Source organism: Procambarus clarkii, chromosome 32 (genome assembly GCF_040958095.1).
Source record: "Procambarus clarkii isolate CNS0578487 chromosome 32, FALCON_Pclarkii_2.0, whole genome shotgun sequence".
Taxonomy (NCBI): Eukaryota; Metazoa; Arthropoda; class Malacostraca; order Decapoda; family Cambaridae; genus Procambarus; species Procambarus clarkii.
The window spans coordinates 34,596,241-34,614,513 of NC_091181.1; the positions used below are offsets into that span (position 1 = coordinate 34,596,241).

General features: G+C 43.6%; 1 protein-coding gene across 4 annotated transcripts in view; it reads right to left on the reverse strand.

Annotated features, from left to right (window-relative positions):
- Window positions 1–4,265: 4,265 nt before the first annotated feature.
- The window catches only part of LOC123759422 (uncharacterized), a 43,257-nt gene continuing 29,249 nt past the window's right edge, over window positions 4,266–18,273 (reverse strand). For 3 of the 4 annotated variants that reach the window (XM_045744486.2, XM_069335223.1, XM_045744484.2), the window contains one exon: window positions 4,725–6,290. In XM_045744486.2, the coding sequence (XP_045600442.1) occupies window positions 4,948–6,285 (1,338 nt within the window). In that variant the 5' untranslated portion in view covers window positions 6,286–6,290 and the 3' untranslated portion in view covers window positions 4,725–4,947. Of the gene's footprint in view, window positions 6,291–18,273 lie in introns of all 4 variants that reach the window. The other variant, XM_045744483.2, reaches the window with a different exon arrangement.

Sequence of the window (18,273 nt, forward strand, 5' to 3'; positions counted from 1 at the left end):
AGCATCCAGCAAGTCAGCGAAGCTATACATACAGCTGCAAGATTTACAGAAAACGAAGCCTCAAAATTGCCAAAAAATTGCACAAATGATTCAAAAGAAGTAATTAATTCACTCAAACCTGTCAGTAATAATAGTCTTAATCCGAGGCTGGCTCCTTGAGTCAGTTCTGGAGCTGATGAGCAACAACCTACAAACGGATGAACCTGGAAGGGATGGTCGGGGGATATCATGGAACCACCGGGGCTCTACCAGAAAGATTTTTATATATATATACACGAGTTCCTACATTCTTGAATATCCAATAGCACGCATAGCATTTCGGGCAAGTCCTTAATCCTAATTTTCACACACACATCTCCAGGAAGCAGCCTGTAGCAGCTGTTCGACGCCCAGGTATCTATTTACTGCTGGGTGAACAGGGTAATTTTAAATTAAAAACCATTATTAAAAGGCTAGTGATCCAAGTATCAACAGGAGGCACGTACGGTCGCTTACCAAAGGTTACGCTTCAGAGTAGGGCTTTTTTTCTGTGCTGGGCGCAGTATTTTTATCGAACTTAAGAGGAGTTAAGAGCCTGTATTACTAGATAATATCCATGTTGTTGGATATATCTAACTGTTGATATGTTTCGATATCGTCGGCGCAGTCAGCTGCAGCCCGGGGTGTTGTTGTTGTTGTGGTGGGTTAGGGGCAGCTACAACACAACTGGGAGCTAAAACCTAAGCTTCCTAAACCCTAAAGCTAAGACTGCCCGAAATGCTTTGCGTAATAGTGGCTTTAGGCATTGTATGTACTAGCTCTATCTATAAATTCATCAATATTTGTATCACCCCTTGTATGTATGTACTTTACCCTAAATAAACATTTGATTTGAACCTATGTCGGTGTGAAAATGTTGACGTCATAGTGACGTCACACACCTTGAGCACATGCCATGAGTCCCATGGGATGTGTAAGGCGCTCAGGCCTATGAGCGCATACTGCACAGCCTACACACGCCTATGTGTGGCCTGCGTCAGGAAGCGGAATATAAGTACGTCCGTTCAGGAGAATGGGAAGTCTGAAGCGAAAGTTTCGAATGTGAAGCAGATATAGCAGTCAATGTACATTTAATAATTATATATACATGCTCATTTTGGTATTCATGTGTGTTTTTAGAAGGGTAGTGTGTGGGTGCAATATATAAAACGTCTTCTGCATTTAGTAAGAAATTGTTTAGTGTATACTGTATTTAAAATTTGTTTTATTACTAGCAGCAACATTTTAATTTTTTAGGTTTAGTTTTATAAATGGTTACTAATTTCAGTATTAACGTCTCTCGTAGTGTTAGTATTACACCTTAAAAAAAAGAACTTGACTGCCTAAACAGAGGAAATCTGTTTCATGGTAATTGTTAGTTACTGACTTTGCTCATTCTGTTATTACTTGAATGAAATATGCATGTATAGAATCGAATAACAGACCAATCACTTATTTCATTGAAAAGTACGACAACCACTATTAAACAATTTAAAGGAGCCGTACTTCTGTTAGCATTATGCACTTCAGTCATTGTTATGTTCAAGTAAATTATATATAAATCCTCCAAGTAACTTATTTTCACTGCATGCCAAGTTGTGGACCATTCACCCTAGCTGTGATGCTAGATTTTGTAGAGCTAATGCCAAACATATAATGATCTCCACCTGCGAGCCATTTCCTGTCTAAATGGCTTCCTTTATCTTAATCATGATAGTGATTCACTTGTAATACAGTGATAGGAATGTACAATGTATTAATATCTGACAATATTGATTCACTCTCGTAATTTGTAATACTCGCCTCATTTTACCCAACCACTTGGGCTGGACGGTAGAGCGATAGTCTGGCTTCAGGCAGGTCGGCGTTCAATCCCCGACCGTCCAAGTGGTTGGGCACCATTCCTCTCCCCCGTCCCATCCCTAATCTTCATCCTGACCCCTTCCCAGTGCTATATAGTCGTAATGGCTTGGCGCTTTCCGGAGTTACAGCCCCGCTCCTGTGCCAGGCAAGTCCACTACGGGCTCATCATAGAACAAAAGTTCCAAAGTAGCACAGGCTAAGTAGCTGAATCTAAAAACAACATGGTGTTTTCCCCTGATAGTTCCCTTCTCATTTTACCCCTGGACAAAAATACACGACATATATACTGACTTTTATTCTATTATATATATTATATTTTATATATAATATATATATATATATATTATATATATTTATTATATTGCATGTAAACGTCTTCACAACACACTATAATAAGAAAATAAACCTGAGTTTACTTTATAATTAGCAGAAGTGAAGTGGTTATTACAGTATTTGTACAATCATATATAATGCAAACGTTATATTGTTCCAAAATAATAAATTACAATGTTTCCTACAACTTAATTTCTATTATTGTTACATAGACCTTGGTAATCACAGCCAGGACGCTGATAGTACTGCTAATATGATTGTCATAACTCAATCATCTTTGTACACAGAAAATAATATCCACATGGAATCCTTCCACTGACATTGCCTAAGAAGACTAACATTTTCTTAGTACATTCTCCTCCTCGATTATTTGTAAGAGATTAGTGCTTGGTTTAACATAGTAATGACTGAGACTGAACTTCTATACATGAAGCCGAATACAGGAATTTATATGAGGGGCTCATATAAATATGACGTATGAAATTGATCTAAAAATTCATCATCATGTTGACAGTGGTGCGGAAAGCTGTATATCTGTCTGCCATACAGCTTCTTTGGCACACTCAAACTTGTGCATGCACGCACATTCAAACATGTGAGCGAGAGGCGGGACCAAAGAGCCCAAGCTCAACCCCCCGCAAGCACAACTATAGGTGAGTACGCACACTCAAATGAGTACACAAGTACGGTAATGATCAAAATCAAGTGTTACGAAGGAACAAGTACACACACACAAATGGAACACTTGCATTTCACTGTGCATAGTAAGTGTATGATACCACCCTTAGGTGAAATGTCAACCTACTGTGTATATTACACAATGTATAACAATGTATTCGTACGGGAGACATCTCTGCAGTCGTACCTCCACAGATCTCCAGTATCAGCTCTTGATGCTGGTAATGGCTCATAAGGGCCACCACTTACGGGCTATTCATGCCCGTGCCACCTTTTGGGTGGCTTAATCTTCATCAATCATATAATGTATTCGTCACAAACATCTTACACAACAACGGTCATGGTACTGGCTAGTCGACTTTGGTCCTCCTACGAAAAAGACGACACACAAATCTAAATTGTATACAAGGTCAAGATAAACAATTGAGAGACTAACGAAGAGAAAATATTTAGTAACTTATGGTATTAATGTCAGGATTAACCAATAGATAATTAATGTGTTCTTTTTTCTTCAAGACAATTTAGTTACAATGTAAAGGTACAGAATTTCAGAGAAGCCATCTGTTAGTTTTATAATTACCATTCAAAGATTTGGACTAATGAGGGCTTGAGTATTGAAGGTGAATGAGATCAAGAACTTCAACTTCCTTAACGGAAGTGTGAACATTTAGTTGTCCGGTATTAGCGCCATCTAGGAAGCGGCAACATAACTAAAACACAATTATTCTTAAATCATAGGATCACAATGATGTTACTTTAATAAACTGTAAATAGACCATTGATGAATATGTTATTAAACACTATAACTAGCTCATCAATGCTATTTTGCGTACTAAATGAATTTTAGGGTTCAGTTCCTGAGCCCATGTGTCTCCATAACCTTTTCCACTACTATGAATAGGTCGATTAAGGCAGTGTCTGGGATGCTCCCGGACGCAGGTTCGAATCCTCGTCACGGCCCTTGTGGATTTGTTCTTATGAATAGGTATGAAGGTAATAAATGAACTAAAATTAAAATCATAAAAGAGAAAGATACACATTTTTTCACAGTATTAAAATATTTTATCTTTGTCTTATAGCTACAGATTGTAATATTAATCTAAATTGCTATAAAAGTATTTTGCACATTCTTAAGATACATACATCAAGAGGCAATTCAGATCAATAAATTTCACAAAAGTTTATATATAATTATACATGTTATGAAAAAAAGTTTAACATACATTTAACTTAAAACAAGGCTCGAGTCCATCTGTAATCATTAAATGACGAAATATTGTAATTGTTCAAGAAAAGCCTAAGTATAACACATTTCATAGACTCGACACACCAGATCTCTTTTCAACGTCATGCTTTTTATTAAAAAAATATCATCCTTACAGTCTGTTGGCATATTTCTGTGGCGTGGAGAAGGGACAATATCATGCATTTCTTCTTTTACTTCATTAAATTCACTTTAATCATACCCTCGGCCATCTTTCTTTTTAATAATCCCAGGTTTGAATATGCGTACAGTATATAATTATTATTCTTGGCGTCTTGTCTGGGATGGTGTAGCCCACTGGGAGTGCACTCTTCTGCTAAAACAACGTGTCCCATTAGAAAGCGTTGAAAAAAAAGTATGAAGTATGGACCCCGCTATCCTCATACACAAACTTCTCACTACACAACGGCCCAGTTTACCGAGAAAAAAATTGGCAATCGACAAGCCAAGAGCCTCTTTCGCATTAAGATAAAACAAGTTTCCCTTTCCATGCCTCCATAAATTGTGCCTGAAACTAGCGAGGGATATATTCCACCATTAGCTGCGTACATGTGATTCTGTAAGAGTATTTTCCAGCCGTTGATTGTCAGGGTTGGTTTTGTCCAAAGGCCATTCAACACAAACCGAGTTGCTTTTCCAACAAGTTCGAGTAAAAGCTGAGTACTTGATACTGGTGTCATGGCATAATAAACAGGCATCCCCAATGCCACACTGAAAGATGAATTTGTGAAAAACGACACTTCTGCGAAAGTATCCAGTTACTAAGAGTGTCTTAGGTTTGGCAATCCTCATCAAGTATAAGTGTAGGGCGTGACAGTGATCTCAGGCCGAGTGTTAGAAAACCGCAATGGTGTCTGGTTTTGAATTATTTTGAGAGCCAGCTTGAGCAGTTCGTTGAAGAGAAGAACTATGCCTGGCACGAGGAACAACACGTGGAAAACGAAGCGCATGAGCCAGTACTGGAAGGAGTGGTAGAGGCTCATGCGCTTGGCGAAGGCTGGCACGGCCATACCCAGAGTGTCAGCCAAGAAGCGAAACATGGCAGGGTAGGAGAGGGCAGGGACCATATGGTTCATACCTTCAATGAGGGAGGAGGACATGTGCTCATAGCTCCAGTTAGCATCGGCTATCCTTGGCTTGATCACCAGCTGCTCAATCTCTGTGCAGAGTGTCTGAGTTTCTTTCACCGTTCCACTGCAAAAATTGTACTTATCTTTGATTCCTAAGAGCCATCCGATCCCTCGCCAGAAGTGGACGAGGCCGGCCAGCTCCTCCTCCGAGGCCCACCAGGCACCCATCCTGCAGGGGTGGGCTACTATCATGCCCAAAAACGAGTATTGGGTTATTAGCATATCCCATTGACTGATGTAAACAGGTGGGTTACTAGGAGTCTCAAGTACCAAGCCAGGCATAACCTGAGGCTGTAGGTCTTGGCGGATAGTAGGGTGTAGTGGGCACTTGGGCTCTTCGTGACCCTGGCTTCTCACATCAATGACTCCAACTTTGTCATAGTGAGTAGAAGAATTTAAGATGCGAGCAGAGTTGTTGTGGATGGAACGGACTGTCATGATGTCCTTGTGGGCGCGGTCGTTGGGGTCCCAGGCGTCACCAGAGTACCAGGTTATGATGTGCATTATGGTGGAGACATAACGACGTAGAGCTCGCAGTGACGTGTTGGACCGCTCTGTGTACATCAACGGCCTCAATATTCGGCTAATGCTGAACATCATCAGTAGAGCTAACAGGTCAGAGAAGAAAATGCAGAAAAGATAACGCCGGTAGAATTGCCGACCACGGTCGAAGAGCTGGCGATCCAGCCAGTCTGGCACCTCAGGAAGGTTGCCGGAATCACCAGGTTCATTAAGACCTTCGAGGAGCTCTTTCATGCGGGGTGACACTTTAACCTCGCACTTATTGGTCGACCTTGCACAAGCAACTCTGTGCTGGATCCTGTTGCTCACACTGTCTTTATCGATTTGGTTGTGACTCTTGACAGTGCCGACGCTGCCATTGGAATCAGCGTGGTGTGTGACGGAGTTAATGGGAGATAGCAGCGACGACTCGCCCATGACAGGACACTCGAGGATGGCCTCGCTGCTCTCGCCCTCCCCTGAACTCAGCAACGTCATCCTTCCTGCAACAAAAACACACCTCTTAGACACTAATAATCTAACACGAAGTCATAAACATGTTTTGTCTTTGGAATAATGCACCATATCTTTAGGTCCAATGGGATAAAAATATTTTTATAAACAGTGAGGTATACACAGCAAAATGTTGCTGCCCTAGTCTATATGGCGGATTAAAGAGTGCCAATCAAAGGCCAGCTATAAGTTCATCTAATATACCCATCTCGCAGGATGGTTAGTCATACAGGGTATCAGGAGAGAACATGAGACGAGTCTGATCTACTAGCCTGCACTAGCAAACTCTGGGTAGAGCACATTATTATTTTATAATATTCGTATCTCTTACCATGGGTCTGAAAGCATTGATAACAGGACAATAAATTTTGTTTGTAATCTTTAATGATCTATGATATCGTTAAATGATTCCCCCCCCGCCCCCCGTTTAATGACAGGGGGCCTAATGACTGAATGGACAGCGCTTGGGATTCGTAGTTCTAAAGTTCCGGGTTCGATCCCCGGCAGAGGCGGGAAGAAATTAACAGTTTCTTTTCTTTCGCCCTGATGCCCCTGTTCACCTAGCAGTAAATAGGTACCTGGGAGTTAGACAGCTGCTACGGGCTGCTTCCTGGGAGGGGAGTGTAACAAAAAGGAGGCTTGGTCGAAGACTGGGCCGCGAGGACGCTAAGCCCCGAAATCAAGATTACAATTCTAAATTATATTATTCTGCTCTGTATTATCTCATCTATTTCATTAAATTTGTACTTATATTTCTGTTCGATAATATTACCTATTAGTTCTTTTTCTGGTTTTTACCTAATATTTATGTAATACTAATTAAATTGTAAACTACAAAAGAACATCAGCGCATTCACCTCAATATTTTATTTATGTTGCATATTTTTTTTATTAGACTTGTGTTATTATTAAACAAGAGGAAGCCCATCCCCGACACGTTGGCGCGCAGCCACCACCACGTGTCACCAACCCGCGCATCACAAAGGTAAACAAACCCCCACTGACGTCAATGAGGGTCTTCCTAGTGTGTTGCCACAACACATGACTTCAGAATAACTCAAACAGTCATGACATACAGCCAGTTGTTGCTTGCCATGGCTCTTCTGCGTGATCAAGAGTTTACATTTGTTGCATAAGATGACTTTCTGAGGCAAGTGAGTGTGCTATATTATTAATATTATATAAACCAGGTACTATTATATATTATATAATCGTTGAAAACGACAAAGTTTTAGATTTATAATTCTGGCACGAATCTTCATGACATTCCTTATGTTGTTCTTCACTGAAGCAGGACGATGAAAAATTAACTCTCCAAAAGTTAATTTTTAATCTTTATTTGGTTCTGACGCCTAGTGATGCGTTTCGTAAGGTTTCACCTTACATTCTCAAAGATAAATTCTCGGGCCAAAGCAGAAGTTGAACCGAATGACCCTGCAACAGGCACGGAAGCAGCCTGAACAACATAAGCTGTCAATATGTCACACGCTATGTTGATACATTTAATAACTTATTAACATCGCCCATGTAATTTCATTCATCCATATGTCACCTAACCACTTCACCATAAGAGGATATAACGAGGTGCTAAGCACAGTAGAACACACCATCTGGTCACCATTTGGTCTGGGAGACATCTCCCGTCACGCAGGGTGCAGTCGCACCTCCACAGATCTCCAGTATCATCTATTGATACTGGTGATGGCTCAAAAGGGCCACCACTTACGAGCTATTCATGCCTGTGCCACCTTTTGGGTGGCTTCATCTTCATCTTAAACACATTCACAAGGGAGACATCTCTCGTCATGCAGGGTGCATTCGCACCTCCACAGATCTCCAGTATCAGCTCCTGATACTGGAAATGGCTTAAAATGGCCACCACTTACGGGCTATTTATGCCCGTGCCACCTTTTGGGTGGCTTCATCTTCATCTTAACACATTCACAAGGGAGACATCTCCCGTCATGCAGGGTGCATTCGCACCTCCACAGATCTCCAGTATCAGCTCTTGATACTGGTAATGGCTTAAAAGGGCCACCACTTACGGGCTATTCATGCCCGTGCCACCTTTTGGGTGGCTTAATCTTCATCAATCAATCAACAGTAGAACACACCATTTGCTCACCACTTGGTCCGGGAGACATCTCCCGTCACGCAGGGTGCAGTTGCGCCTCCACAGATCTCCAGTATCATCTTTTGATACTGGTAATGGCTCGAAAGGGCCACCACTTACGGGCTATTCATGCCCGTGCCACCTCTTGGGTGGCTTAATCTTCATCAATCAATCAATCACAGTCGAACAGGGACACAGCACCGCTCCTGTGCCAGATAAGTCCACTACGGGCTCACCATAGCCCGTGCTACTTGGAACTTGTTCCGAGTAGCTGAATCTATAACAACAACACAGTAGAACGGTATAATAATCACGTATGAACGGTTAAATTGCAGGAAAATGTATAAACGGTAAGAGTGAATGCACTGACAGGTATAAGAGAAGCGTCATCAATGCATATATTCACCTAGTTGTGCTTGCGAGGGTTGAGCTCTGCTCTCTTGGCCCACCTCTCAACTGTCAATCAATCAACTGTTACTAACTATTATTTTTGTTTTTTTTCACACACACCCAGGAAGCAGCCCGTAGCAGTCATATGAGGTTCATATGACTGCTACGGGCAGTCATATGAACCTCAGCATTAAATAGGCCCCCCTATTTAATGCTAGGTAACAGGGCATCAGGGTGAAGGAAACTCTACCCATTTGTTTTTCCGGCGGTGCCAGGGCATATGCAGGTCTTGCAATACGTACATGCTCTTCTTGGCAACTCTTGCACCACGAACTTTAACGAATCCGTCAAATGGTTGTGAACAACGATTACAGCAATACAGAATTCCTGCCCGAAACGCTGCGCGTACTAGTGGCTTTACAAGAATGTAAATACTATGCTATGTATTCTCTCTAACCCAATGTACCTTCTTGTATATAAATAAATAAATTTGACGAAATCGTACTGTCGATATTTAGAACACTACTGTTGGACAGGGAGTCGTGTAGCCTAGGCACTTGCGTTATACGTCTAACATTACGATTTATTGTTACGTTCCTGGATACAACACAAGGCTGACGAAGGCCTAAGGCGCTGATTTTATCGTTGTAACCGACCAACTTCGGCTTCCTGGGAACCGAATACCATTCTTTACAGTGAATCTATATGCGCAACGCTATTAACTGTTAATGAACTGTTCTAAATGGGGTAAGTTTTACATGCGAGTCGTATCCCGTCCCTTCGACGACACAAGCGGCGCGGGTTAAAGATGCAGTGTCGGTATAACTGGGCCAAGACAAGGAAGATTGGGGCAGGTCAGCGGCACCTTAAGGCTGACGTCCCAACCTCTTCCCAGAAGTGCTCACTTCCCCCGCCCCTTCCCCGCACGCCAACCTCACTATCCGGGGTAAATATGTATACTAATACCCCTCTAACCCCCCCCCCCTTCCCCCGCCCCGACATTTTATCGCCGGTAATAAAATCATGATTAATGCAAAATTCTGCGTCACTGGCACTAATATTGATGATGCAGGAGCAACGTGGCTCTCTTAGGTTCCACCTCAGTTCCGTCCGAGACTGCGAGAGTTCCCAGCCGGCTCCTTAACTACCCTTCATCCTATCAGAAACAGCACTGCGTAACACGGAGCTAGCCTGACCCCTCAAGCAATGCACGCAAAGTTGAGTGCGCATAACGACGCCATAGCAGCACCCGCGAGGGACGCCCAGACGCGCTGAAGGAAGCAGCCGGGACGGGTCGTCAGACTTCGCAAGCAAGGATCATCCCTAACGAGGAAAACTGGTTTATTTATTGACGTAGTTACGAAATGTGCTTCGTCAGCGTAATCCTTCATCCCCCCCGAGGCACTAAGGACGCCAGCTTAGTGCCTCTACCGCAGCCTTTTCTTGAGAAGGATAACTGCGTGTGTTTTTAAAGTGGTTTGAAGATGTGCTGGAGGAGGGCAGTATTGATCCTTAAAAAGATATGATTCAGGCTTCGCTTTAAGTGGCTGAAGGTTAATGAAGGAGGTGCTACTTAAGGTAACTGTCTCTTCTATGACGCATCAAGCACCCATATACAGGACCCCGAGCCATGACGAGGCGTACAGTAGTGTTCATCTGTGAGGCGGCGCCAATTGTCTCCACGTCACAACACAATGATTCCTTCGCTTAACATACAATGAGCCTCCTCCAGCTGCACACCCGCACACAGCTGGCTCGTGAAGGGCCTCGTTAATGGTGTCAACAGGGCCTTGCTAACGTGCTCGTGTCAACAGGGCCTTGCTAACGTGCTCGTGTCAACAGGGCCTTGCTAACGTGCTCGTATCAACAGGGCCTTGCTAACGTGCTCGTGTCAACAGGGCCTTGCTAACGTGCTCGTATCAACAGGGCCTTGCTAACGTGCTCGTATCAACAGGGCCTTGCTAACGTGCTCGTGTCAACAGGGCCTTGCTAACGTGCTCGTGTCAACAGGGCCTTGCTAACGTGCTCGTGTCAACAAGTTCCATGTTGCCATACTGGGAAGGCAGCACAGAGCCCAAGTTGACAACACGTAAGGCACACGGACGCCTCACTGCTCTCGAGCTGGATGAACGCAGCCAGAACAACACAGCACAGTCAGCACAGCAAAGGCACGGAAGAGCCAGCACGGCACAGTATAGACAACACTACAACACAACACTCCTCCATCAGAGGTGTCGACGCAGCACAGGCGGCCTACCAGCTACATGCTGCGTCTGACAAAGTTCACATTGATACTTCAGAAAGAAACATTTATAATTGTTATTTTATTAGCTAACATTTATTTGGTTCGTCAATAAATCAACAAATTACACCGGCGTTCAGGATACACAACGATTAACCCGGTCTAAACAGGGATTAACCCGGTCTAAACAGGGATTAACCCGGCCTAAATAAGGTTTAATCCTGAGGTAAATATAGATTAATCCCGAGCTAAATAAGATTTCATATCGTGCTGTTTTAACCCGGACAAAATAAGGTTGAACCATGATCAAGTTCCGCTTGAGTAATTAGCACCTACACCCACACGGACGGACGCAGGTAGGACAGGCCTTGGCTAGGAGGGATGGAATTTTCAGGGGGAGAAGTGCCAAGCCATTGCGACTATATAGCACTTTGAAGGGATCAGGATAAGGATTTGGGGTGGGACGGGGGGTGGGGGGGGGGCAGGAATGGTGCCCAGCCACTTGTGGACGGTCGGGTATTGAACGCCGTCATGCATGAAGCGAGGCCAAGCATTCACGCAACCCCCTTTTGAAACCTATACAGTTTACGAGGTTCGAAACTTTGCAACACAAAGTTATCATTGCTATAGACAATCTCTTAAACAGTTTGAGCTCCGAAGCATTAAAATGTGTTTAACAAAAATGTACAGGTTTCGTAAATGTTTGATGAATCCTGGCCCTCAGCTGGTGGGCAGAGTACGTCACTGGCACGCATCGATTCAAACAATAAATAAAGCAGCAAGAAAATGAGTAGACGGCAGAAGTTGTTGAGCAGGTCAGGGAGACATGAATTCTTTACATATTGATTCGTGACGAGGCCGCCGTGTGACGTGATAACTGATCTTTGACGTAGCAGGTGATAACCGGAGGCCAGGCTTGTGAGATTTTGCAGAATGGTTGAGGTGGAGAATAGCGGGCATGCTGGTGATGCCTGTTCAGACCCCTGGCTCAGCCGCAGTCTCACTCTCACCTTCAAGGGTCTAGCAGGTGCCCAGGACTGGCTTGCTATATAACTGAATTAGAACATAAGAACAAGGTAACTGCAGAAGGCCTATTGGCCCATACGAGGCAACTCCTATCTATAACCACCCAATCCCACTCATAAACATGTCCAACCCACGTTTGAAACAATCGAGGGACACCACGTTACGCGGTAATTGGTTCCACAAATCAACAACCCTGTTACAGAACCAGTACTGCATAATCATTTCACAGGAAACAGATGAGCACAAATGGAGTCAAACCTAGCAACAGAGATACAAGTGTAGCGTCGCCGGGCTCCTTGTCTCAGAAGCAACGTCAGCAGATTTACAGTACGACTCAAAACTAGGGCGAAAAATATATTTATAGAAGACTAAAAATCGACAAGACGACTTAGGCATTAACAATGGGTAAAAGAATCGCAGACGCAGTTTAATGTTAACAAATGTATATGGCTCTATATCTTGGAAATTCTACAACAGTTGCCAGAAATCAGCTGCCAATGATGAAATTGGTATATACGAATATGAAAAAGATCTAGGAGTTATGATTAGTAAGTGATCTTTAACCCAAAAAATCTATATATAAATATTCTATACAAGACAGAGGATTTTGGGTTAAGAAAAAGAAAACAAGAAAAGATATCTCCCTACACAGGAGATATACACACCAAGAGAATATACTCTATGCAGGCGATGAGTCACAATAACGTGGCTAAAGTATATTGACCAGACCACAATAGACTTGAGAATGGTCCAGGATGGACCGAAACGTCGTCGTCCTTTCACCTTCTAGTGTGTGGTCTGGTCAACAGTGTATACTCTGCTTCTCTGTGTCCGTCCACTCAGAGTTCACCTTGGCTCTGGACAATGTTCGCCTCTAAAGTATATACTTGCTAATGGGTCAATAACCACTTGTGGCAGTCGTAATAACCCCTCTAGAGGCTGATAGGCCCAACACCAAACCAAAATACCTCTAAAGTTCCTCTTTAGCTTTTCCTTGCGTTTCTATGTGGAGGCTCCATTTATGAAGTTAATCCCAGTTTTCACGAACTGTACAGATAGATGTTTTTTCACATGTACAGATAGATGACAAAGATTAATATACATTCTCCAGAAAGACAGAGTTAAGGAGGACCTAACAGCGAGATACAGACGAGACTGACAATAATATCAGTAAATATATCAACTCAAAACAGAACCCGGAACAGTGGGTATAAGTTTAATCAATTTACAGTCGGAGAAAACCTTAATACTTGTTTGGAAATGGGGTTAATTGTCGATTATACGTTGCCAGGTAACGTATAAGGTGAGGGGGGGGGGGGTGTACACAAATACACAGGAGTGGGCGTGGTTGAAGATAAATATGGGAGCTACTGCATTATTAAAGTTTCTTGGCTACATACCACTGTTGAAACTTGCCCAATTTTGTATTTGTTTCATAATAATTATTTCTTCGGCCGGAATAAATCCAAACACACACACACACTTGACGGACGACACATACTATACATGACACATACAAATGACACAGCATAACCCGTTGTAACCACATGTGTTAAAGAACTTGTGTTAAAAAAGAAAGTAGCACATTCTACATGCCTGAAGTATATAGATGCCAAATCAATATACTCCACATAGTTGTAAAGCCTCGTTGACAAATCACTACGTCAGTCTTGACGTCACGCGTGACCGTTACATCGATTCAGGATATGGCGGGAACATCGATTCAGAATATGGCGGGAACATCGATTCAGGATATGGCGGGAGGATTCAAACGCCCTATAATTTTGTTGTTGTTCTTGAACAAAACAATTAAATTCAAGTTTAGTTACTGTTGTTCACAGATAGATGTTACAATGAAGGTTCAAGTGGCATACCCAGCATGGTGGCTGGTGCTGAGTGTGGCCGACTGTGCGGCACAGTGCTTGCCCAAGCTCCATGTCACATGGTAGCACCACGTTACCTCACGGTAGTCTGGTTGACCTGGTTGATACCTGGTTGATGGGGTTCTGGGAGTTCTTCTACTCCCCAAGCCCGGCCTGAGGCCAGGCTTGACTTGTGAGAGTTTGGTCCACTAGGCTGTTGCTTGGAGCGGCCTGCAGGCCCACATACCCACCACAGCCCGGTTGGTCCGGCACTCCTTGGAGGAATAAATCTAGTTTCCTCTTGAAAATGTCCACGGTTGTTCCGGCAATATTTCTTATGCTTGCTGGGAGGACGTTGAACAACCGCGGACCTCTGATGTTTATACAGTGTTCTCTGATTGTGCCTATGGCACCTCTGCTCTTCACTGGTTCCATTCTACATTTTCTTCCATATCGTTCACTCCAGTACGTTGTTATTTTTCTGTGTAGATTTGGTACCTGGCCCTCCAGTATCTTCCAGGTGTATATTATTTGATATGAACCTCATACTACCAATTATAAATGATCTAAGTCTAGGGTTATACCACCAAGGTAGTCTGGTTCATAGGCTTCAGCCCTATGGGCCTGAACAGCTCCCCAGAGTGTGAGGAGGTAAACCCTGTGAGAACTGACAAATATTGAGCCAACAGCAGAGGAAGTATTAAGACAGTCACACTAGATCATACTAAAGCAGTCGCACCAGACAATGTATCACTCAAGGAGGTTAAAAGAAGCGGCAAAGGCCCTCAGCAGGGATCTTTAAGGATTCATTTGCAAAGGGAGAATTGCCCAGCTGCAAGAAAAAGGCAAATGTAGTACCGCTTTACAAAAAAAAAAAAAAAAAGAGAAAAAAGAGAGAGAGAGTGGAGAGACGCCTAACTATAGACTAGTATCACTGACAAACATCTCATTCGTATTATTTTAATTTGCACAAGATTAGTGATACACCTAGAGAGAATAAGGTATGTAGGCAAACATCAACATAGTTTTAGTAAAGGGAAACTATGCCAAACGAACCTACTTAAGTTCGATGATAAAGTAGTGAAAATTTAGGCAGGACAGCACAGGCTGAGCAGACTGCCTATTTCTAGACCGCCCAAAAGCCTTTTAACACAGCACAACGTAAGAGATTATTACACGAACCTGAGATGCAGACGACAGTATATGGAAGAATATTACTGACGTGGATAAGGGAATACCCGACAGACAGAAGTCAGAGTTACAGTGAGGGAAGGGGGGGGGGGGGGGGGGTGAGAAGTTCGACTGGTGTAGGATAACGAGCAGAGTACCCCCCAAGGATCGGTTCTGGGACCCCCACTACTTCTCATACATGTTAATAATTTATCTTCTGGAGTCGAATCGTCACCACACACCTCACATATCAACACACACTTCACCACACACACCCCCATACCCCCATACATCACCATACACATCACCATACATCACCACACGCCCCCACACATCACCATACATCACCACACACCCGCCCGGTGATGCTACAACTTCCTGCAGGAACAAAGGCCAGGCCTCGCTGTGTGCCAAGACCAGAAAGCCAACATCAACACAACTATATATAGTGTACCACACTGGACTATTAGTTCTGTTGCTCACTGGCCTACCACGTGTTCTATTGTCCCACACTGGCCTACCACGTGATCTATTGTGCCACACTGGCCTACCACGTGTTCTATTGTCCCACACTGGCCTACCACGTGATCTATTGTACCACACTGGACTATTAGTTCTGTTGCTCACCGGCCTATCACGTGTTCTATTGTACCACACTGGCCTACCACGTGATCTATTGTACCACACTGGCCTACCACGTGAACTATTGTGCCACACTGGCCTACCACGTGTTCTATTGTACCACACTGGCCTACCACGTGATCTATTGTACCACACTGGACTATTAGTTCTGTTGCTCACCGGCCTATCACGTGTTCTATTGTACCACACTGGCCTACCACGTGATCTATTGTACCACACTGGCCTACCACGTGATCTATTGTACCACACTGGCCTACCACGTGATCTATTGTGCCACACTGGCCTACCACGTGATCTATAGTGCCACACTGGCCTACCACGTGATCTATTGTACCACTATGAACCACTTGCTATATTGTACCATAGTGGACTACCACTTGTACTGTTGAACCACTTGATTTATTGCACCTCTTATTCTAGTCTACCACTTGGTCTACTGCACCACTTGTATGCTTTATCGTGTCTATGCGTGCCGTGTATGTTCTCTGTATTCCTTCCATTTCAGCACACACTACCGTTCTGAAAGGAGAAGCGAGTACCGAGCAGTACTGCGGACGGGGCAGCATCAGTGATTTAAAATTACCAACCATAAGTGAGAGAATTTTGTCCATTAGCACAGTTTTCGGCGTGAAGGCGTTGAGTAGATCATTGCTGTGAGATCTCTGGATTGGGACGTTCTCGTAATCCTTCCTTTCATTGTTCTGGCTTTTTTTTATTATTATTTTCTACCACAGACGTGGCCCCACATTTACAATGCTAACCAGAATATATACATTTTCTTCTGTCCTCCATGGACAGGGTTAGAGAAGTGTTAAACATATAGTTCAAGGGTTTATTGAACACTCAACCACAGAAGGTGATTCGGTGCTTTTAAAATGCTAAGCTAACCTACATACGTAAATACATAGATACACAGATTTACGTATGCCCTACATAAAGTGTTTGATGTGTCTTTTACATATACATATATACACACACGCATGCATTCACATACATTTGTCTCATTTACTCTGACAGGGTGAGATAACTGATAAACTAGTGTGCAATTAAGCACTTAATCACACACACACACAAAAAAGAATTGTCCTGGCTGCCGCTGTATTTGCTGGATTGTGTTCACTAAATGTCAGCTAGGTCGTCAGATATCATAATTCCCAGATCTTTCACGTGTTGTATTTCTTCTGTGTGTAAATCTGATTGTGTCCTGTACCCTGCAATTCGTTTAATAAGTTCCTTGTTCCCGCCATAACTCAGTACTTAGAACTTATCACTTCTAACATCACGATATTTTCCATTGCCTAATCGAAGACTTTATTTATATCTAGTAGTTTTTTTCAGTACACTACAGGAGGAAATTGCCTCGTGCTGTTTTTTGTATCATGCAAAGACTGACACGAAGCTGTGAATAGTACTTTTGTTTATATCTGATATACGAGAGAGAGCAGCGGTGCCAGGACTGTGCCCTGGGGTACAGAGCTTTTCACTGCACCTGGCGTTGATATTAGTTGACTGACTGCTACTCTCTACATTCTGATTTGACAAAGCTGAAAATCCAACGCCCCACTTTACTCGTTATTCCTCTTGATCTCATTTCATGGACTATCACTCCATGGTCACACTTATCGAATGGCCTTTACAAAGTTTGTGTATACGATGTTGAGACTTGTGATTGGATAATACTCCTGTAATATCAGAATTCTGAGATACAAGTTCCCCTCCCCCAAGATAATACCGAGTTGTTGTTGTTGTTGTTGTTAGATTATGTTGTTGATGCTGAAGATGATTAAAATGGCGCTAGTGAAGAAGAGGATGATGAAGATTATGCTGAAGATGGTGACGTAGATGATAATTAAGACAGTGAAGATGAAGCCGTTACATAAGAGCATATATATTACATATATATATATATACATATATACACACACACACACACGAAAGGGCGCTGCGGCCAGCTGCAGGTTATGTCAGTAACCATGGCAGCCGTCCGGATAAGGAGGCAACATGGCAGCCGTCCGGATAAGGAGGCAACATGGCAGCCGTCCGGATAAGGAGGCAACATGGCAGCCGTCCGGATAAGGAGGCAACATGGCAGCCGTCCGGATAAGGAGGCAACATGGCAGCCGTCCGGATAAGGAGGCAACATGGCAGCCGTCCGGATAAGGAGGCAACATGGCAGCCGTCCGGATAAGGAGGCAACATGGCAGCCGTCCGGATAAGGAGGCAACATGGCAACCGTCCGGATAAGGAGGCAACATGGCAACCGTCCGGATAAGGAAGCAACATGGCAGCCGTCCGGATAAGGAGGCAACATGGCAGCCGTCCGGATAAGGAGGCAACATGGCAGCCGTCCGGATAAGGAGGCAACATGGCAGCCGTCCGGATAAGGAGGCAACATGGCAGCCGTCCGGATAAGGAGGCAACATGGCAGCCGTCCGGATAAGGAGGCAACATGGCAGCCGTCCGGATAAGGAGGCAACATGGCAACCGTCCGGATAAGGAGGCAACATGGCAGCCGTCCGGATAAGGAG